The 22,054-nt window shown below is 47.6% G+C and overlaps 2 protein-coding genes across 4 annotated transcripts in view; both read left to right on the top strand.

The window, feature by feature from the left end:
• The window catches only part of CGN (cingulin), a 29,599-nt gene extending 18,911 nt beyond the window's left edge, over positions 1 to 10,688 (top strand). For all 3 annotated transcript variants that reach the window (XM_023519413.1, XM_003800368.3, XM_023519412.1), the window contains 11 exons: positions 1,513 to 1,722; positions 2,040 to 2,246; positions 2,732 to 2,989; positions 4,648 to 4,818; positions 5,376 to 5,537; positions 6,453 to 6,542; positions 7,114 to 7,197; positions 7,294 to 7,412; positions 7,726 to 7,834; positions 8,199 to 8,362; positions 9,114 to 10,688. In XM_023519413.1, the coding sequence (XP_023375181.1) occupies positions 1,513 to 1,722; positions 2,040 to 2,246; positions 2,732 to 2,989; positions 4,648 to 4,818; positions 5,376 to 5,537; positions 6,453 to 6,542; positions 7,114 to 7,197; positions 7,294 to 7,412; positions 7,726 to 7,834; positions 8,199 to 8,362; positions 9,114 to 9,255 (1,716 nt within the window). In that variant the 3' untranslated portion in view covers positions 9,256 to 10,688. The remainder of the gene's footprint in view (positions 1 to 1,512; positions 1,723 to 2,039; positions 2,247 to 2,731; positions 2,990 to 4,647; positions 4,819 to 5,375; positions 5,538 to 6,452; positions 6,543 to 7,113; positions 7,198 to 7,293; positions 7,413 to 7,725; positions 7,835 to 8,198; positions 8,363 to 9,113) is intronic.
• A 1,644-nt stretch (positions 10,689 to 12,332) lies between these two features.
• TUFT1 (tuftelin 1) overlaps positions 12,333 to 22,054 on the top strand; it is a 48,037-nt gene continuing 38,315 nt past the window's right edge. The window contains exon 1 of the mRNA XM_003800367.3: positions 12,333 to 12,436. Coding sequence (XP_003800415.1) covers positions 12,377 to 12,436 — 60 coding nt within the window. The 5' untranslated portion in view covers positions 12,333 to 12,376. The remainder of the gene's footprint in view (positions 12,437 to 22,054) is intronic.

The following is a 22,054-nucleotide window of genomic DNA, read 5'->3' as shown; positions in this document are numbered from 1 at the left end:
GGCGCCTTAGCCACTTGAGCCACAGGCGCCGAGCCGTCAATATATATTTTTTAAACAGCTAGGCTCGTTTTGTCCATACCTGCATCCACTCTCCCTCCACATAATACATTTTTTAGAGTTACATTTTACTTACCATAAAACTCATCCCTTGGCTCGGCGCCTCTGGCTCAGGTGGCTAAGGCGCCAGCCACGTACACCCAAGGTGGCGGGTTCGAATCCAGCCCAGGCCCATCAAACAACAATGACAGCTGCAACCAAAAAATAGCCGGGCGTTGTGGCAGGCGCCTATGGTCCCAGCTACTTGGGAGGCAGAGGCAAAGACTCGCTTGAGCCCAGGAGTTGGAGGTTGCTGTGAGCTGAGATGCCAAGGCACTCTGCCCAGGGGGACAGCTTGAGGCTCCTGTCTCAAAAAAAAACCTCATCCCTTAAGGCTCGATGCCCCTGTAGTTATGGCACCAGCCACATGCACTGAGACTGGTGGGTTTGAACCCGGCCCAGGCCAGCTAAACAATGACAACTACAACAAAAAAATAGCTGAGTGTTGTGGCGAGCACTTACAGTCTCAGGTACTTGGGAGGCTGAGGCAAGAGAATTGCTTAAGCCCAAGAGTTTAAAGTTGCTGTGAGCTATGATGCCACAGCACTTTACCCAGGGCAAAATAGTAAGACTCTGTCTCAAAACAACAACAACAAAAAACTCATCCCTTAAAAGGAGACAATTTAATGGTTTTTAGTATATTCATAAAGTTGTACAACTATCACCACTATCTAATTACGGAACATTTCCCTTATCCCAAAAGGTGCCCTGTACCCATTCTTCTCTGGCAACTTTCTGTATCTGTGGATTTGCCTAGTCTGGATATTTCACATAATTGGAATTCTGTAATGTAGCTCAAGTGCCTGCTTTTTTTCCCTTTCAACATTCTGTCAACATTTAAGGGTAGCAATTGTCAATATTCCTTTCCTTTGTATAGACGAATAACATTCCATTCTATGGACATACCACATTTTGTCCATTTATCAATTCATGAATGTTGGCTAGTTCTTTATTTAGGCTATAATGAATAATGCTGCTATGAAGATTCATGTACAAGTTTTTTGTGTGAACATATATTTTCTGTTCTCTTAGGTATATACCTAAGAGCAGAATTGGTAGTTTATATGGTAACTCTTTGTTTCACTTTAAAAAAATTACTTTTATTTTTAATTATTGTATGTTATAGTTGCATATATTTCTAGCATACATGTGATGTTTTGATACAGGCATACAATGTGTATTAATCAAATCAAAGTAATCAGATGTCCATCACCTCAGGCATTTATCATGTCTTCGTGTTGCATTCCATTTGCACTCCTTTAGTTGTTTCACTTTTTGAGACACTGCCAAACTGCTTTCCAAAGTGATGGCATCATTTTATATTCCCTCTGGCAATGTAAGAGACTTTCAATTCTTCTACATTCTGGTTACTCAGTGTGGCTTTTGTGCCTCATCACCATTCTCCTTCCCTTCTAGGAGCTGCGCCAGACACAAGAGAAGCTGATGGAGCTACAGGCAGAGCAGCAGAGCCAGGAGGTGGCTGGGCGACACCGGGACTGTGAGTTGGAGAAGCAGCTGGCAGTCCTGAGGGTTGAGGCTGATCGAGTCCAGGAGCTGGAACAGCAGAACATCCAGTTGCAAAAGACCCTCCAGCAACTAAGACAGGACTGTGAAGAGGCTTCCAAGGCAAGGGGAGTGGGCACAGGACTCAGAGGTGGAGGCTGAGGGTCTTGAGGGCTAAGGAGCCAGAGGGTGTGGCATGTTACCTGTCATGGGTATGTACTCATCAGCTCCTTGCTCCTAGGTGTGTGGTTAAAGGCAACTAGGTCTTGGCAACTGCTGTATCTCTGTAGGGGGCAGGATTATCAAGAATGCTTCTGGCCGGCTGTTGCACCCTTACTTAAACTTTGTTCTTCTGGGCTCTCTTTGGGATAGCTTTCCTGGGCATTGTCAATGGCCTTGAACCCTGGGGTCTGAGCCACCATTCCCTGGGCTGTCCGTAGGCTAAGATGGTGGCCGAGGCAGAGATATCAGTGCTGGGGCAGAGACGGATTGCGGTGGAAACGACCCTTCGAGAGACCCAGGAGGAAAATGACGAATTCCGCCGGTGCATCCTGGGTCTGGAGCAGCAGCTGAAGGAGGCTCGAGGCAGGGCGGAGGGTGGAGAGGCAGGGGAGGCACGGCTTCGGGACAAGGTGCATCGGCTTGAGGTCAGTATTTTGGCTCCCAGTGTTGGCTTCCTCCTGGTCCCCTCTGCTTAGCCCTGGCAAATACTCCCACATTGAATGCTCAGTTTTATTCTGCCCTTAGTGTCTTTTGTTTTGCCTCCCAGACCCTATGTTAACCTTCAGTTTATTTCCTTAGGTGTGAATGTTGTAGAATTTGAGCTGGTATTTTTGTTTCCTATCTCCCATCCTTTGCTTACTCTTAATGTCTTGATTTCTTTTCTGGTTTTCTGAACCTTTTTTTCAATGTCCACATTTTTCATAAATGCCTCCTTTCTTCCTCTCCTCTCCCTATTTTTTTTTTTTTTTCAGTTTTTGGCCATGGCTGGGTTTGAACCCACCACCTTTGGCATATGGGGCCAGTGCCCTACTCCATTGAGCCGCAGGTGCCGCCCTCATCTACCTATCTGAATGGCTTGAGCCCAGGCTTTGCCTTCTCTCAGTCCAACCCTCTTTCCATCTCCCCCCAGGTAGAGAAACAGCGGCTGGAGGAGGCCCTGAATGCAGCCCAGGAAGAGGAGGGGAGCTTGGCAGTGGCCAAGCGAGCACTAGAGGCGAGGTTGGAGGAGTCCCAGCGGGGGCTGGCCCGCCTAGGGCAGGAGCAGCAGGCGCTGAGCAGGGCCCTAGAGGAGGAAGGGAAGCAGCGGGAGGTGCTTCGGCGGAGCAAGGCTGAGCTGGAGGAACAAAAGCATTTGCTGGACAGGACTGTGGACCGACTAAACAAGGAGGTGGGGCATGGGGAGGCCTGGGCCCTTAGGAAGAGGTCTGGCTGGCACAGAGGCTGACCTGGGGGCTGGGGCAGAAGTGAGAACATGGGACATGCACAGAAGCTGACCTAGGGCGGAAGTGAGGACATGTGACATTTGCTTTCCTCAAGTACACTGTTAAGGCCAAGGTCAGATCTTCTGACAGTGGCATCCTTCCTACCTCCCTTCCCCCACACTCATTCCTTTGTGGTCTTCATGCTTAGAGAACATCTCAGGGGAGGCTACCTTAGAAGTCAGTAAAACCTAAACACAAGAATCTTCATTGGTAGAATTTTATTCTTTTAAAAAATTTTTTTAGGGGTACAGGTGAATCTTTCTAAGAGTAGAATGTGAATGTTTTAAAGCAATAACTGAGAAAATGACATGAAGGCTGTGTTGACCAGTTGATGGAAGTATTTCAGATTGCATGTGAAAACCCCACACTGTACCCCAGAAGTGCATTAATGTACATAGTTACCGTTCAATTAAAAAAAAAAAAATTTTTTTTTCCTTTTACTTGTCCTCATATACCTCATGGAGATTGGTAATATTTTAAATTTGGGGAGGGGAAGGGGCAAGAAAGGGAAAAATGGCTTTTTGGCTTTTTTTTTTTTTTTGAGACAGAGCCTCAAGCTGTTGCCCTGGGTAGAGTGCTGTGGCATCACAGCTCACAGCAACCTCCAACTCCTGGGCTCAAGCGAGTCTCCTGCCTCTGCCTTCCAAGTAGCTGGGACCGCAGGCACCCACTATTTTTTTTAGTTGCAGCCATCATTGTTTGGCAGGCCCGGGCTGGATTTGAACCTGCACCTTAGGTGTATGTGGCTGGTGCCTTAGCCACTTGAGCCACAGGTGCCGAGCCGCTTTTTGGGTTTTTTTGAGGCAGAGTCTCACTCTGTCACCCTGGGTAGAGTGCCATGGCATCACAGCTCACAGCAACCTCAAAGTGATCCTCTTGCCTCAGCCCCCCAAGTAGCTGGGATGACTGATGCCTACCACAATGCCCAGCGAGTTTTTCTATTTTTAGTAGAGACAGGGTCTCTCACTTGGTCAGGCTGGTCATGGAATAAATGGCTTTTTGCTGATAAGGTTCTCTTCCCAATCTTACTTTAGAGCAAACATGTAATGTATTAGTTCTAAAATGCACATTTTATCATTTGTTACTGAAAAAAGTGCTCATTTAATCATCTCTGAAGTTGTATTGTATCTTATAATCGATGATATATCATGTTTCAATTGGCAGATTTTTCTTTTTTAGTAGTACGTCTTGTAATAATTGACATGTTGAGTTTGCTGAAATACAGTCCTTTAAGGTTTACTTTGTATCAGGCACTATTGTAAGTATAGAACTTTATGTAATTAACTCACATAATTCTCACAACAATCTTATGATGTAGGTAGTATTATTATCCCATTTTACAGAGGAGGAACTGAGACTCACAGAGGATAAGTAACTTGCCTGTGTTCTCTAGTAAGTGTAGAGCTAGGGTTTGGGCCCAGGCATCTGTATGTAAGTATTAGCCCTACTAGGAACCTAGACTCAGGAAAGAGCAGCAGGAGAGGTCTGCCTTGGCGGGTAGAAGGCTCTTGGGAGGGTCCTGGGAGTCTGTGCCTGGAGAGAACAATGTTTTTCTCTGTTTTAGCTGGGGCAGATTGGAGAAGACTCTAAGCAAGCCCTACAGCAGCTGCAGGCTCAGCTGGAGGACTACAAGGAGAAGGCCCGGCGGGAGGTGGCTGACGCCCAGCGCCAGGCCAAGGATTGGGCCAGTGAGGCTGAGAAGAATTCTGGGGGGCTGAACCGGCTTCAGGATGAGGTAAGAGCCTAAATGGCAGGAGGGTGTGAATTGTCCTATGGTCCTTGGATTTGAAGGTCATTGCCTCTTAACCTGAGGCCAAGAGTTTTGGGTGCCAGGTTTAGTCTAATGTCTTGTAGTGACATTAGGCTAGGGTAGGGCAGAGTAGAGGGAGCTGGCCACCCTAGGTACAGAAGTAGAGGGAGTTGTCCATCCTAGGTATAAACATTGTTTGTAGAATAATGATTTTCAAGCTCTGTTGCACATTAGTCACTTGGGGAGATTAAAGAAAATTCTAATGTCCACGCTGTATCCTATATCACTTAAACTCCCGCATAATCTCTGTGTGTGGGACCTAGGATCAGTAGTCCTAAAAACTCCTCAGGTGATTCCAATTTGTAGGGAATTTTAAAACAATGAACAGGGACTAAAAGTCGATCTACTTTTTACTGTCATCATGTACTGGTGAATCTGAACAGTGCAGTGATGAAATGTTTCTTTCTCTAGGAGCAGCTCCCACCTCTCTTCCCCAACCTTCTTACTACCCTGAACTGTTGCATTTTTTTCTGCCTGCTCAGATCCAGAGGCTGAGGCAGGCCCTGCAGGCATCTCAGGCTGAGCGGGACACAGCCCGGCTGGACAAAGAGCTGCTGGCCCAGCGACTACAGGGGCTGGAGCAGGAGGCGGAGAGCAAGAAGCGCTCCCAGGAGGACCGGGCCAGGCAGTTGAAGAGCCTTGAGGTAGGGACGCTGGGGGTGTCCTGTGGTGGCCAGGCATTCTGGGTCCTGGCATAGGTGAGACTTCAAAATCCTCTTTAGATACTAGAGATGGAAACTGGTAACCTCCCATGATGGCTTTGTTTGGCTGCAGTATTTCAAACAACTTTGAATTAATCACCAGTGTGTAGAAATTTATTGGTATCACATAAAAACTTGGATTTCTGGCTTCTTTTGTATTTGGAGGATGTGGTAACACTGCTGGTTTTGAGTGTGCATAGTAGGAGCTTTCCCCCTCTAGAGTGAACGATTCTCTTCAATGTGCTGTATTTGATAATAATAACAGCAACAGCAGCAAACATATTGTGCTGTGTGGCAGGCCCTTAGACTCATTTAATTCTCAGAATAACCCTATGGGGTAAATAGTCTTATTTTCTTCATTTTATAGATGAGGAAAAATGAAGCACAGAGATATTTAGTAATTTGTCCATGGTTCTTCCGCCAGGAAATGGCAGATCTGATTTTCAAACCCAGCAGTCTAGCCCCACATACATACTCTTAGTCTTTGCCTGGCTTGACTTTGTTCCTGCAGTCTGTATTCTGGTGCTTCAGTTTCTGTATCTCTTCCTCTCGGCTTTGGGCCAGGTACTTGGGTTTCTTGCTCATTTTTCCCGTTAGAGACAGGTTTCTCAAGTGAGGAATGGACTCTGGGGTTTGCCTTCCTGCTCCAGAGAGCAGGCCTCACCACCCCAACCATGCTAGTACACCTGGTCAGCAGAGGGCGCTGGCTTCCTGGAGGTGGTGGGTAGGGACAAGGTTAACTGTGGTGGATGTGCAAGAGAAGTCTGTGGAGCTGGAGTTCCAGAGGGTGCTGGTCTGAGTTTGGCATTCCAGTGTCTAGCCTTTGGGGGCAGAGTTAACCTTGTCCTTTTGCCACAGGAAAAAGTCTCGCGGCTGGAAGCTGAGCTAGATGAGGAGAAGAACACTGTGGAGCTCCTGACAGACCGGGTGACTCGTGGCCGGGACCAGGTAGCCCCCCTCACCCCTCATCTGTGTCCACCCCTCAGACTGCATAACTCCTCAGACCTCTCAGAACAGACTGGGTGACTTGTGGCCAGGACCACGTAGCCCCCCTCACCCCTCATCTGTGTCTACCCCTGACTGTATAACCCCTCAGACCTCTCAGAGACAACTCTGCCCTCCTATCTTTCGTAATCTGGAGAGTTCTGGTTGCACACTTTGTGCATGGCTGGTCTGCTTCAGGGTCTTGTCTGTTTTGGGGAGGGTTGGCAAGTTTCCTTACGTGGAGAGAAGCCAAGAATTTGAGTTGGGGAAGGATTCCTGGTGGTCTGGGCTGCTCTGTCTCCTAATTGGGGCAGATTTGGTTCAGAAGGGATACTGGGTCCTGGTGGGACTGAGGAGGCCCTGTTTAAATTTTGTATCTCCTTACATTTGAATAAGCTGGGATTTAGTTGCCTAGGAATTTGGGGGGATTCATGGTTCACACACCATCCTGCAATTACTCTGCCTCACTTGGTTCAGCTTGCTTGCTTGTCCTTAGCTGTCCCTGTATCTGGTTCCTCTCACCCATCCACACCAGGTGGATCAGCTGAGGACAGAGCTCATGCAGGAGAGGTCTGCTCGGCAGGACCTGGAGTGTGACAAAATCTCCTTGGAGAGACAGGTGAGGGGCAGAGTGGGGAGTCTTGGGGATAGAGCTGAGGGAGTGGGTAGAAGGACTAGTGGAGTACTAACCATGGAAGCTTTCTGTCCCTTTCAGAATAAGGACTTGAAGGCCCGGTTGGCCAGCTCAGAAGGCTTCCAGAAGCCCAGTGCCAGCCTCTCTCAGCTTGAGTCCCAGAATCAGTTGTTGCAGGAGCGGCTACAGGCTGAAGAAAGGTGACATGAGCCTGTCCTTGCTCTTTCCTTCCCTCCCTCCACCCTTCTTTTCCTTCTTCCCTCTCTCTGGGGCTTCCGCTATCTTCCACCTTAGACTTGGCCAACCTGGCTCTTTTCTCCTGATAAAAAGCAGGGAGAGTTGCAGAAACTCTGGAATGACCTCAATTTCCCTGGTTCTTTGGGTCTACCCTGGCTCCTCCCCAGTCTGAGGTGGGCTCGTGGCTGGGAGAAGTTCCTAGAGGCAGGAGAGGGCTAAGTTCAGGATCCTTTAGGAATGGTGATACCCAGAGACATCCTTCTACCTCAACCTCAGGGAGAAGACAGTTCTGCAGTCCACCAACAGAAAACTGGAGCGGAGGGTTAAAGAGCTGTCCATCCAGATTGATGATGAGCGGCAGCATGTCAATAACCAGAAAGACCAGGTGAGGACTTGGCACTGGGGCCCTTAGCTGTGGAGCAAATATATATTACATGTTTACTTGAAGGCCAGGGAGGCCCCTTTCCAGTATTTCTCATAAACTTGGACTTTCCTGTATAAAGGCAGGGAGATTAGATTGAAAGGCCTAGACTAGAGCAGTCGTTGCAAGTATTAAGCGCTTGTGAGGTTCTGGGTTCTCTAAGTGTCCTACATATATTCACCCATTTAATCCCCAAGACAACCCTGAGAGGACAAAGGACTTGCCCACAGTCACATTTTTCCAGAGAAATTATCCCTTGTCAAGATCGGAGAGGGTCCTGGGCCATGGTAGCAGATATTCTCCTAATGGGACTTGGTATCCCGCCCAGCTGAGCCTGAGGGTGAAGGCTTTGAAGCGGCAGGTGGATGAAGCAGAAGAGGAAATTGAGCGACTGGATGGCCTGAGGAAGAAGGCCCAGCGGGAGCTGGAGGAGCAGCATGAGGTCAATGAACAACTCCAGGCCCGGATCAAATCCCTGGAAAAGGACTCCTGGTATGAGCTATTCTTCCATCTACTTCATAGGGACCACAGAGCTAGAAGGGCTCTGGCTAAGGAGGAGAACCTCTAGGATAGGACTATGTAGTCACTTATTCCTGACCGGAAGCCAGTATTATTATTTATTTATTTATTTATTTATTTTTGAGATAAGAGTTTTACTCTGTCATCCTGTTAGAGTGCCATGGCATCATCATAGCTCACAGCAACCTCAAATACTTGGGGTCAAGCAAGCCTCCTGCCCCAGCCTTCCAAGTAGCTAGTTTTTCTATTTTTGGTAGAGGTGGGGTCTTGCTCTTGCTCTTGCTCAAGGGATCCTCCTACTTTGGCCTCCCAGAGCACTAGGGTTAAAGGCATGAAGGCCACCTTGCTCAGCCATGATTTTCTGTCTCAGCCACCATCCTGTACCCTAGGTCCCTAAATCTCAGATCTTGTGACTGACTTTAGGCCTTAGAACAGTGGTTCTTAACCTGTGGGTCATGACCCCTTTGTAACAATGAAAATACATCCTGCATATCAGATATTTACATTATGATTCACAACAGTAGTAAAACTACAGTTATAAAGTAGCAACGAAAATAATTTTATGGTTGGGGGTCACCACAACATGAAGAACTGTATTAAAGGGTCACAGCATTAGGAAGGTTGAGAACCACTGCCTTAGAAAAATCAGAGTTTAGCATGAAAAGGGTGGCTGTCTCAAATTTTCTATTTTCCCTACCTTACCAATATTCTCTCTCTGACTTAGGCGCAAAGCTTCCCGCTCAGCTGCTGAGTCAGCCCTCAAACATGAAGGGCTGAGCTCAGATGAGGAATTCGACAGTGTCTACGATCCCTCATCCATCGCATCACTGCTTACAGAGAGCAACTTGCAGACTAGCTCCTGTTAGGAGGGCTCAGAAACCAGTCCTATCCCAGTCAACCCTGCTCTGCCCTGCCCACCTAACATTCCTCATGCCTGTGGGTGACCCAGTTATTCAGACCTAAGACAGGGAGGGGTCTGAGTGAGGGTGTAAAAGAAAGACGTCAGTAGTAAGCTGATAGATGGACTTTCTTTCCACTGGAGGAGTGGATATTTTAGGCCAACTGAGCCTCTCCCTTAAGTGCCGATGCCTATCTCCCTCATAGTGGAAGGATGGTCAGCATGTTTTCTTAGAGGACTGAGCAGGGTAGGAAGGGATAGGAATTGCCATGTGTATAAAGTTTATTTCTTTATCCCTTAACCCTAAGGCTCAGGAAATACCCTCAGCTAGTCTGCTCCCTGGATTTCTGCAGCCCACTTTCCTCTCGCTCTGGGACAGGGTGAGGGGAATGTTATGGGTAATGGACACGCAGGCGTGGCTCTACCCACTTCTCAAATGCTTCTCTTTGCACAGTCAGGGGACCCATGTGGTGGTCCCCATGTCCCTCCAGTTCCTTTATTTTGTCTTCTCCAGGCAACTGGGTCTAAGGCAGTGGTTCTCAACCTTCCTAATGCTGAGACCCTTTAATAAAGTTAAAAGGGGTCACGACCCATAGGTTGAGAACTGCTGGTAAGGGATCCTTTATCCTTTACCATCTTCACCATACCAACTTTGCTGTTTTCTTCTCAGTGCCTTAGCCAGAGGGAGGAGATAAGGGTGCTCTTCTTGCCACTTCTATCTGCACATTCATACCTCTCCAAAGACCTGCCTTTCCCCACCCAGGGCTCTCAGCCTTCCTGCTGCCCCAGTGACTGGTCAAGAGAGCTGCTTGCTGGCTTCTTTACCAACGAACCCCTATGAGAGGGACTTTGGTGGAGCCATGATAAGGTGGGGGCCTGGTTCTGCTCAGGGTTTCCGTCCTTCTTCTCCTTCCTCTTGACTACAGATGTGGTTATAAGGTAGTTGTACTTAGGAACCTTGACTCCTGTCTACACAGCTTTCCAAAGTAAAGGTCTCAGTCCCTCTGGTCGTCTTTGTGGCTTTTCTGATCAGATGCGCACAACTTCAGTAGAGAACCAAGGGATCTTTATTTTTTCAGGAGCTTGTCTGTGATTCAGGGCTTTGCCTGGAATAGAAGCTGACTGTTGGTAGAACTGGCAAAAAGCAGTAGGATTTATTTCTACTTTGGATTTTAAGGAGAGCCAAGCCCTGGTGGGGAACAGAATAGGGGGCTGATTCACCTCTTATTTCCTAAGCAGCTTCTATAGGGAACTTGTGAGAAGAGGAAGGCTGTTCTCAACAATGACTTGTAATTTCATTGATTTAAAAAAAAATTCCATACTTTTCTGCAAATTGTTCTGTCCCAATTCAATCCAGCCTTGGTTTTATTTCAAATTAAATATTATATATCTATATTGAAATCCTTGGCCCGTCTTCTCATTCTTTTTCCTGGCTTATTTAGATGGCCGAGTTTTATGAAAAGGTTATATTAACTTTACAGCTTGAAGGCCGAAGCTAGAACTTTCTTTCTTTCTTTTCTTTTCTTTTTCTTTTTTTTTTTTTTTTTTTGCAGTTTTTGTCCGGGGCTGGGTTTGAACCTGCCACCTCTGGCATATGGGGCCTGCACCCTACTCCTTTGAGCCACAGGTGCCACCTTTTCTTTTCTTTTTTTCTTTTTTTGAGACAGACTCTGAAAGCTATCACCTTGGGTAGCGTAATGTGGCATCATAGCTCACAGCAACTTCAAGCGATCCTCTTGCCTCAGTTTCTTTCTTTCTTTTTTTTTTTTAGTGGAAACAGGGTCTTGATTTTTGCTCAGGCTGGTCTCAAACTCATGAGCTCAAGCAATCCACCCACCTCATCCTCCCAGAGTGCTAGGATTACAGGCAGGAGCCACCATGCCCAGCCCATCCCTCCATTTCCAACTGGCATGGACCCAACCCCTACCTGGAAGATAGGGAAGTTTCTGCTATCCTTGCCCCTATGTTGCCTTGAGAAGGGAGCTAGCCCTTCACCACAGCCTACTGCCGAGTGTAGGGGCACACCTATTCTGCTTTTTGTTCATGTGGACCATAGCCATCTGCTCAGAGCAGCTGAGCTGGGAGGAGCCTCCAGGGTCCTGTTTGGCCAGCCCTCTCTTGCAGGCCCTCAAGGTCCTGACCTAGGCTTGGGGAGCGTTTCGCCATTGGAGAAGTGGAGGCTCATCCTTTCTCAAGAATACAAATTCCTTTTTTTTTTTTTTTTGAGACAAAGTCTCACTCTATCGCCCTTTGTAGAGTGCAGTAGTGTCACAGCTCCCAGCAACTTCCAACTCCTGGGCTTAGGCGATTCTCTTGCTTCAGCCTCCCAGTAGCTGGGACTACAGGCGCCTGCCACAACGCCCGCTTATTTTTTGTTCAGTTTGGCCGGAGTCGGGTTGGAACCCGCCACCCTCGGTATACGGGGCCGGCGCTCTACCCACTGAGCCACACGTGCTGCCCAAGAATACGAATTCCTTTTAAGGCAATGTGTCCCGCCTCTCCCAACCATATAAGGGCACTTTTAGTATAATAGTTTGTACAAAACAAGCCCCACCTAGCTGCCTTTGACTTTGGCCTGGGCCTCTTGCCAGGGAAGGGCACTTGCCAGACTGGCTTAGACTGGTATGAGTGAGCTGGCCCTTGGTGCCCGCCTTCTGCGTTGGAGGAAAGGTTTACTCAGCTCTGCAAGTCCTACAGGCCGGCAAGTACAGAAAGGAGAATGTACAGCAGCTTTTGCACGCTTCAACTCCTCACCCTCTAAGAACAGACTGATTTCCTTTGACCAACACTGATCTTGGAGAGTTGAACGAATAATGAAGAATGTGAAGGAGTGTCAGCTGGCACTGTACAACTAGGCACTCCCAAGTGGCTCCCCAACCCCACCTTTATGCAAATGTAAGCGAGCACGGATGGGGCGTGTCCCAAAGCCTCTTGGCTCTGCCCACCCCGCGCGGTCTCTAGTTGGTGAACTTGCAGCCCCCGCCCTTGACGCGTCTGTGCCGGGGCGGGTCCGAGCGCGCCCGCCTAGGAGGCACCGGGCCGCGGGGCGGAGGGTGGGGTGGTGTGCTGCGAGTCCGGCGAGGGGGAAAATGAACGGGACGCGGAATTGGTGTACCCTGGTGGACGTGCACCCGGAGGACCAGGCCGCGGTAAGGAAAAGCGTCCACACCGCCTTCCCTCCAGCCCGGTATGCTCTGTTTGTAAGTCCGAAGCTTGCCGTCCCGGCGCCACCTGGTGTCTGGCTCCGTGGGGTCAGCGCTTCCCGGCGCTGCTCTCTTGCCAGAGACCAGCAGCGGCGGTCTTGGGACGTCATGCAACGGAGACTCTTTTGAGAGTTGCGGTGTCTGGGCGTCCCAGCCCTTCGGGAGGACGCTGTGGCTGCCGCCTGGGACTGGACGCTTGGGAACCCTTGCTCGGGCCGCGGGTCTCTGAGCATGCTTCTCGGCGTCTAATGGGCTGCTAGACCCAGTCGTGGGAGAGTGAGCTCCAGAGACGGGATCGCTGGGCTGTCTTGGACATTGTGCCCCGCCAAGGCGGATTATGCTTTCTTGGGAGCCTTGTGACCTCAGAGACCATTCAAAGAATTTCATGGTGCTTTGGGTGGACGATAACAAGAAAAAGGGTGGAGGTTGAAATCCTAGGACTCGGACTGGAAGTTGGGGGTTGGGAGTGGGCGGTGGGACTAACTTTGGCGAGACTGGCCAGGGACTGTGGGAGGGATGGGCCTTTCCGCCTGCTGGGTCACGGCCGGTCTCAGATTTCTCCTCCTTCCCTCATTGCAGTTCTCCGGCTCCCCTCCCCCATTCGGCCCGCTGGTAGCTTCCGGGGTCTGTTTGTTGGTTTTGCTTCTGTCTCCGGCCGCCCAGCCCAGGGCAAGGTGGATAAAGGGGATGCACTCCCTGGGGTCTGAGAGTGAAATGGACGTGACCCATGCGAGGGCTTCTGGACAATTTGGAAGGAGGCCTGGGGAGAGAAGGGGCGTCCTGCTAGTGCAACCTGGTCTGTCCTGCCTTCTGTCCCTGTTCCTCTCCCCACTCCAGCTTACCAATGATTTCTCCTCTCCAGAGGCAGAGAGGGGTAATGTTGTGGCTGAGTGTTCTTAGGCTCTGCCGGGGAGCTTACCCACACAGGAGTGTACTCCTTCATGGATTTCCAAGCTATTGTGGGCGAGTGAAATGGGAGCCACAGTGATAGGGAGTCCGTATCACCCCCCACCTCCCACCCCGTCTGATTCCCTTACCCTCTGCCTGTCTCAGCATGTGAGGTAGAGCTAACCCAGCTTGCGCTGGATTATGGTTCTTCAAAGAATATTTTGTGGAATAGGTGCTTATTACAAGTTTAAAATACTAATGATCATTTAATTCTGCTGACAGTCCCCTTTCCATTCTGCCCAAGCTATCAGTGTTTCTGCCATATTACAGTCCAGATCTTGCTACAGACCCAACCTCAGTCTTCTGTATCTTGCTGCTCTCCCAGCTGTGGGACCCCCCAAGAGATGAAAAAAATCCATCCCCCATTGTGTCAGCCCCAAGTCCCACTCTATACTTTTTCTTCCCTCCTTTCCCTTCTCTTCTTGGGTCTCACCGCTGCTCAGTTTAGAGTGCGGTGGCTGTTCACAGGCACCATCATAGTGCATTATGGCATCAAACTCTTGGCCTCAAGCTGTCTTTCAGCCTCCTGAGGAGCTGGGACTACAGGTGCTGGCCATTATGGGCTTCCTACTCCATGTTCTTGCTCACTGCTTTGGAGTGGTTGAGAGAAAATGGTACTATGTGTGAAATAAATAAAGCAGAGGATGTTTGTGCTTTATTTTGCTTGCTGTAGCAAAGAGATCCGGAATGAAGTACAAGACCAGACCAGACATTGGCAGTGTTGAGAATGGTCACCTTCTGACATTTCTTGATATTTTCACTGCTTGTCTGGCGGAGCAGAAAGAGTCGGTAGGAAAATAGTGAGCAAGGAATTCAGAGAGTCTCCAGCCATAGTTTAGTTTGAAGCTTAACCAGAGACCTCTAGAGCAAGGAGAAGACAGTAATTCTCTTTTTATTCCTTTTTTTTAAGGTGGGATTTGAGATTTATTTTATTCCATAGCTGGGAATGAAGTAATCACTGCTCCAATCTAATCTTGGAGACATTCCTGGGCCCTTAAGGAGGGGGAGGAGATGGTAAACAATCAGTCAGGAGATGGGCTTTGTCCTGGATTCCTCTCCTCTGAGCCAGCTTGCAGGTAGAATTTATGGCTCTGGACAGTCCCTAGGAACCTGTCATACAGTCACACACTGAAGAGTGCTCGGTGCATGTGCAAAATGAGTAGGTGAACAGATACATAGACAGATGTTTCTTCTAGAGTCAACAAGAGAGTTGAACCAATTGAAGTATCTTAGTGGGACTGAGGAGCCTCGGATTCTGTTTCCCCACCAGCCAGGCCCTGTGCCTTAGAGCAGCACATACAGATGAGGAAATACAGCTAATACGCTGTGTGTGTTTTTTAAACATTATTTTTACATTATTGTTATTTTATTTTTTTTGCAGTTCTTGGCTAGGGCTGCGTTTGAACCCGCCACCTCTGGCGTATGGGGCTGGCACCCTACTCCTTGAGCCACAGGTGCCGCTCTATTTTTACATTTTATTTTTAGATACAGAGTCTCACTGTAGGGTTCCTTGATTGAAAGGCCTGCAAGAGCCAGGCTTGGTGGTTCATGCCTGTAATCCCAGCACTTGGGAGACTGAGGCAGATGGATTGCTAGAGCTCAGAAGTTTGAGACCAGCCTGAGCAAGAGCGAGGCCCCTGTCTATAAAAAACAGCCTGGTGTTGTGGCAGGTGCCTGTAGTCCCAGTTACTTAGGAGGCTGAGGCAAGAGAATCGCCTGAGCCTAGGAGTTTGAGGTTGCTGTGAGCTATTATGCTGTTATGGCATTCTACCAAGGGTGACAAAGTGAAACTGTCTCAAAAAAAAAAAAAAAAGAAAGAAAGAAAGAAAAGAAAAAAGAAAGCCTGTAGGATTATCAGCAGAGGAGAGAATCTTGAAAGCAAGACCTGTGTATCACCAGTGGAAGGGAATGGAAATTCTGTGGCAAAAGATGTCCATGACATTAGACTTTGGCATTGATGATCTCTGATTTCCTTCCTTCTTCCCTTCCTCTCTCTTTCCCTTCTTCCTTCCTTCCCTGCCTCCCTTATCCTAATTTCCTTTCTTCCTTCTGTTCTCTCTTCCATTCCCTCGCTCCGTCTCACTTTCTCTATCTCTCTTTCTCTGTTTCTTTCTTTCTCTTCCCTCCCTCCCTTCTTAAACCACTTTTTATCAAAAATGTTTAAATATGGCCATGTTCTCTGTATCATTCCAATTTTAGTATATGTATTGCTGAAGTGAGCGTGTACGTGCATGATTTTAAGTTGATCTAATAATATCAAAAGGCCTTAAAAAAGAAAATGGTTCCCTACTCCAAGTTCTGTTCCATGGAAGTAACCACTTGTAACCCTTTTGGCTGTTTTGTCTGGTGTTTACCTCTACATTTCTAAATAATATGTTCATAGTGATATTTCTTGGTTTATCAGTTTTAGACATCTATTGACTTCCTGTTGCAGGAATTACGGGAAGATTTATAGTCCTACCTTTTACAGGCTCCCCTCCCAACCTCCCAGTGTGATTGTCAGTTTCTGGCTAAGCGTGATCTCTGCTAATAGCATTGTGGCTAAGAGCATGGCTCTGAGAAGCCAACTAAGGTGGGTTCTAGGCAGGGTTTCCATGTTTGCTTTGCCCATGATCACCTTGGTAAGTTACTGAATTTCTTCATTCTCAGGCTGGGCGTGGTGGCTCAGCCTATTATCCTGCCACTGTGAGAGGCTGAGGCGGTGGATTGCCTGAGCTCAGGAGTTTGAGACCAGCCTGAGCAAGAGTGAGACTCCATCTCTAAAAATAGCTGGATGTTGTGGCGGGTGCCTCTAGTCCCAGCTATTCAGGAGGCTGAGGCAAGAGAATCACTTGTGCCCAAGAGGTTGAGGTTGTTGTGAGCTGTGACACCACACATTCAACCCCAGGGCAACTAAGTGAGACTGTCTCAAAAAAATAAAAAAGTTTTTTTCCCTCCATTCTCTGTTTCCTTATCTGTAAAACATGGATAATAATTGTACCCTTCTCATAAAGTTGTAGTGAGGATTGAATAAGGTAATATGTGTGAAACATTAAGTATTGCTCTTGGATGTAGTAAGTGCTATTATTTTGCTTCTGGTTCAGCTACCGGCTTAGACTAGGTCATTCCAACCTCTTAGCACCCAGCCAAGGGATGGAGGAAGAGTCTTGGAAACTCTCTGGTTTGGTCAAGGTTTGCTTCCTCTCATTATGCTGACATTTGTTTATTCCTGTCTGTTCCTTTCCTTTTCCTCGATGATCTAGGTCCTTGTGCCAGTGTGGGTCCTAAGAGCAAGAGGGGCCTGTAGATAGACACTGAATGAAGACCTGGGTAGCTTATGCTGGTCTTAACTCAGCCAGGACTGGTCATGTGTGGGCAGGGGATGGTCAGGGTTAATGGGGTGGCATCCTGTCTGGGCCCTGCCCTCCTTTCCTTTCTCTGACATCCTGGCTAAGGCAGCTGGGGTCCTCTCCTGCTCTAGGCTCTTTGATAAAGTGCTTTTCTCTATGTGATCTGTCAGTGTTACCCTTCCTTAGAATATCTGCATTTAAAAATCCTTTTTACTGTTAATTTTTTTTCCAATTTGTCTTGGCTAGAGAGGTTCTCTCAACAGTTGGGTAGATTTGGGTTTTTTTTTTTTTTTTTTTTTTTTTTTTTGCAGTTTTTGGCCCGGGCTGGATTTGAACCCACCACCTCTGGCATATTGGGCCACCACCCTACTCCTTTGAGCCACAGGTGCCTTCTGGATTTGGAATTTTTTCCTCAGCTGCTGTCTGAACTTTACTTTTCTTTCTTTCTTTTTTTTTTTTTTGAGACAGAGCCTCAAGCTGTCCCCCTGGATAGAGTGCTGTGGCATTATAGCTCACAGCAACCTCCAACTCTTGGGCTCAAGCGAGTCTCCTGCCTCTGCCTCCCAAGTAGCTGGGACCACAGGCGCCTGCCACAACGCCCAGCTATTTTTTGGTTACAGCTGTCGTTGTTGTTTGGTGGGCCCAGGCTGGATTCCAACCCGCCACCTTAGTTGTATGTGGCTGGCGCCCTAGCCACCAGAGCCACAGGCGCCAAGCCTGAACTTTTATTTTCATATGGAACAGGTGATATTCCTTTAGGACTTTAGAAGCTGAAGTAGTTAAATACTAAGACTTTCCTGAGCCTCATTTTTGTTTTTTTTGTTGTTGTTGTTTGTTTAAACTGGAGCTATGATTTATTAAAGGCTCACCATGAGGATCATATCATCTTTTTTTTTTTTTTTTTTTTTTTCAGAGACAGAGCCTCACTTTGTCGCCCTTGATAGACAAAGCATGCTGCGATGTCATAGCTCATCACAACCTCCAGCTCTTGGGCTTAGGTGATTCTCTCATGCCTCAGCCTCCCAAGTAGCTGGGACTACAGGCACTTGCCACAATGCCCGGCCTTTTTTTGTTGTTGTTGCAGTTTGGCTGGGGCAGGGTTTGAACCTGCCGCTCTTGGTATGTGGGGTCGGTGCCCTACTCACTGAACCATAGGCGCCGCCCCATATAATCTTTATAACAGCTTTATTGAGATATAATTCATATACTGTAAGATTCACCCATTTAAAGTATATAATTGAATGAGTTTTAGTATATTCATGAAGTTGTACAGTCAGTAAATCAATTTTAGAACATTTTCATCACCTTATAAAGAAATCCCAGCCCATTAACAGTCACTCCCCATTTCCCCCCAATCTCCCTAGCCCTGGGCAGCCACCTGTCTGCTTTCTCTGTGGATCTACCTATTCTGTACATACCGTGTACATGTGTCATACAATATGTGATCCTTTGTGACTGGCTTCTTTTATTAGCACAGTGTTTTTAAGATTCATCCATGTGGTAATATGAATCAGTACTTCATTCCTTTTATGACTGAATAGTAAGTACCATGGATAAAGGTTTCTGTTACACTTTTAGCTATTATGAAAAATACTCCTATGAACTTTGGTGTGCAGGTTTTTGTGTGGACATATGTTCTCATTTTTCCTGGAGAGAAAAACCTAGGAGTGGAATTGCTGGGTCAGAATATTTGCATTTTAAGAGAGAATTCATCTGGAGTCTTTGATGTCTATTCCAAAGGAATGAATGAATTCTAAAATGTTGGATGTCCTGGCTCTGTGACACTTGTGTGGGGAAGAAAGTCTTGGGCAGACAAACCTTTCAACTTTCATGACTGTTTATTCTGTTCACTCATGTACTTGCTAAACTCAGCTCATAAATTCCTCCTCACACCATTCCATTTCTCCTGTTTATTGCCAGGTTCTTACTCTGAGGAGGCCTGCAGCTAATGTCTCAATGCTGCCAGGACTTTGGGGAATGTTGGGCTTTGCCAGGGGAGGAAGGAACAGGGAAGATCTGAGAGAGGAGCGTTACTTAATCACCAGGCATTGGGGACTGACATGTGGCCATACTTTTCTGGGGTGGAGGGGAGTATACACCCAGATGGTTTCGGTTCCAAATTCATGTGCTCAGAGCAGGTGGGACTAGCTTCCCAGCCTGCTATTAATTATGATACGTGCGTCTTTGGGTCACAGTGCATAGTCTTGTGAAATATCTTTGTGTCCTAGGGGTTGGGAAGGTTTGGTTGGAGGAATAGGTATGTGCCAGGAAGGCTGGTGCCCCAGATTTAAACCTGGCCAATAGAGGCAGGAAGAGGAAAAGAGAATATAGGGTAAAATGAAGATGGATTGATGAAGGAAGAAAAAAGAAATAGTCTTCTGAGGTCTAGGACACAAAAGCAAAAATCACAAAGCAGGTTAGTCAGAGACTAAAGCAAGGGGAGGAGGGCACTGAGGAACTTGCCCTTCATTCCAGGCTGACTGGTTACCTGGCAGGTGTCTGGCAGAGAGACTAGCTTAGCAAAAGGGTGTCTCTTTTGGAGCTGGGGTTCAGGAGCCTCCTCCCTTCTACAGACACAATCTCATTGCCAGCCCCCAGTGTTTTCCTTTGCTGGGATCCAGGTAGTGAGAAGGGCTGCCCTACTTAGGGCGCCACCCAAATCCCTTTTTCTAGTTCACCTCCCCATCACCCGGTCAGCCCTCTACACAGAGCTTGTCCAGCCCATGCCTCTGGATAGGTAGCCAGATAACACATAAATACCTGTTTTGTTGGCTAACCTGCTGTCATACTCACAAAAGGCTGTCTCTGGCCCAGAGAGCACCTGGAAGGCATGGGCAAGTGCATGAAACCTGTGAGCTGGCTGGGAGTGTCCCCAAGGGGAGGGGAGGGCGGGCACCAAGTGCCATCTGGCTCTCTTTGACTTTATGGGGCTTTCCTCATCCTGATCTCTTGGGAACCACTGTCACAAGGGTTCCCATATCTCAGGCTGGGAGCAGTGAAGTGGCTGCTCCTACAGTAGCCTGAGAGCCCATGCGCATTTGAGGTAGGAGAGCAGACGGGATAAGGGACAGACTGAGAGCCCATGTGCATTTAGGGTAGGAGTGAGGACGGGGGTGAGAGGTACCCAGGGAGAAGGTGAATCAGGTTGCTGGTTTGCCCTTGGGAGCAATCCCCACTTTCCTCACTTCCTCTGAGAAAGAATCTGCACTTGGCCCCAGCCCTTCACCCAGTCCCGTGGCCCCTGTAGAAGCCTGGGAGGTGAGAGCTAAGATGCAGGCTTGTCCTCCTCACAGAAGCCGCTGGTGTGAGAACCTCTGGAGCCTCCTCTTGATCTCCCATCACTGGCGTCCTGATCTCTAACCCCTCAGCTATGTGTTTACTCCCTCCCTGCTGTGAGGAGTGAGTCAGAGCTGGAGGTTTGTTTGAAGAGTGTGAAGAGGCTGCCTGTAATTGGAGGTGGCTGGGCTTCTCTCCAAGAATGTTTGTGAGGTTAGAGGCTGCTTGCTTACCTGGGGATGAGCAGGCTCCTTGTTCTCTCGAGAAGGCATCACTTTTCACCTTGCCTCTTCAAGTCCCCTGTAGAGACTGCCCTGCCAGACATTTATTTTTTGGGCATTCCTGAAGCTCCCTGAAGCCTGCTTCTAGCTCTGAGATCACTTCAGCTCTGAACAGCAGTTAAAATCACCCAGTGTTGTGGAGCCCCAGCTTTCTTCTACGGCTCGTGGTTGGCACTGTGGGTGAGATGTGTGGCTTTTTGCCTTGGCTGCTTTCTTTGGTTCTGGAGGGTGTGGTGCCAGAAAGAGCCCTTGTTGAGAGAATCTGCTTCATCCACTCCTTTCCCCTTGCAGGCTTTCTAGAGCTGCCTGGCCTTTGGGAAGGGATTTACAGATTGCAAAGCACTTTCACCTTGTTCCTGCACATCTGTCTGCACTGCCTAAAATGTCAGCAGGGTCGACATTGTCACCCCCACTTTACAGGTAGAAAATTGAGGCTCAGAGAGATTAAGTAGTTTGCTCACAGATTAATAGGAGTTTTTCAGGACTCAGACGTCCTGCCTCTGACCCCAAGTTTAGTCTTTTTGCTTTGCTTCTCTTTGTTTATGTATAAGGTGTCCCAAAGGTTGCCCCTAAAGTCTCCATGCATAGGAAAAATGAGGAATTGTAGCTAAATGCACCTGTATTTACATAATATTCATTACAAAATTTTATAGAGGTGGCCAACATGTAGAGAATATTCTATAAATATTTTGCAACTATAGGGACATTTAGCTGTAATTTCCCATTTTCTCTGTGTATGGCAACTTCAGGGGCGACTTTGGGGCACCCGGTGCATAGTATGTTATTATAGGAAATTACACAAACATAGTTAAGAAGTTTAAAATATTAGAATTATATGGTGTAAGAGTCCCCACCAGCCCTTTGCTTTAGTGTGTATTAGTTTAGAGGTGCTGTGTGCCATGATAGTTAGGAGCCTAGACTAGAGCCACAAAGGCTTGAGTTTGAATCTGGGTTTGGCACTTTACTAGTTGTGTGACCTTGGATGAGGTAGTTAACTTCTGTGCCTCAGTTTTTCCATGTGTAAAATGGGGGTGTTGACAATAAACCCTACTATAAAGTATTGTTGTGAGGATTAAATGAGTTGGTACTACATGTAGTACCCGAGAGTACCCTGCACAGTCACTGCTACGCACGGGAGTTGACAGTTATAGGTTGTCCCTGAGTTACAAACACAAACTGACCTTCGACTGGCATTTACAAATGGAAGCTATTATAGGTAATAGGTAAGGTACTTGTTGCAACTTACATACAAATTCAACTTAAGAACAAACCTACAGAACCTTTCTCACCCAGGGACTGCCAGCCCAGGACTAATAACATGTGTATATATTCTTTAGTAAACAGGAAGGGCTGGGCAAGGCCCATCACACCTGGGTCCCAGCATGTTCGGAGGTTGATGTGGGGGCATCACTTGAGGCCAGAAGTTTGAGGTTACAGTGAGCTGTGATCATACCACTGCACTCCATTCTGGGCAATAGAACAAGACCTTGTTTAAAAAATAGTAATAAAATAAATACATGAGAAGTTCTGTTTTATAAATTAATGTCTGATTTGGGTTTTTTCCCCCATTTAATGTATCTTGGAGATTTTTTTCTCTATATATTATCAGCAGTGTTATATTTCTTTTCTTTTCTTTTCTTTTGAGACAGAGCCTCAAGCTGTCCCCCTGGGTAGAGTGCTATGGCATCACAGCTCACAGCAACCTCCAACTCCTGTGCTCAAGCGAGTCT

The sequence above is a fragment of the Otolemur garnettii genome, unplaced genomic scaffold (assembly GCF_000181295.1).
Source record: "Otolemur garnettii isolate 467f Iridium unplaced genomic scaffold, OtoGar3 scaffold00174, whole genome shotgun sequence".
Lineage (NCBI taxonomy): Eukaryota > Metazoa > Chordata > Mammalia > Primates > Galagidae > Otolemur > Otolemur garnettii.
Note: the sequence above shows the minus strand (reverse complement) of the source record. Positions and strands in the feature narration are given on the sequence as shown.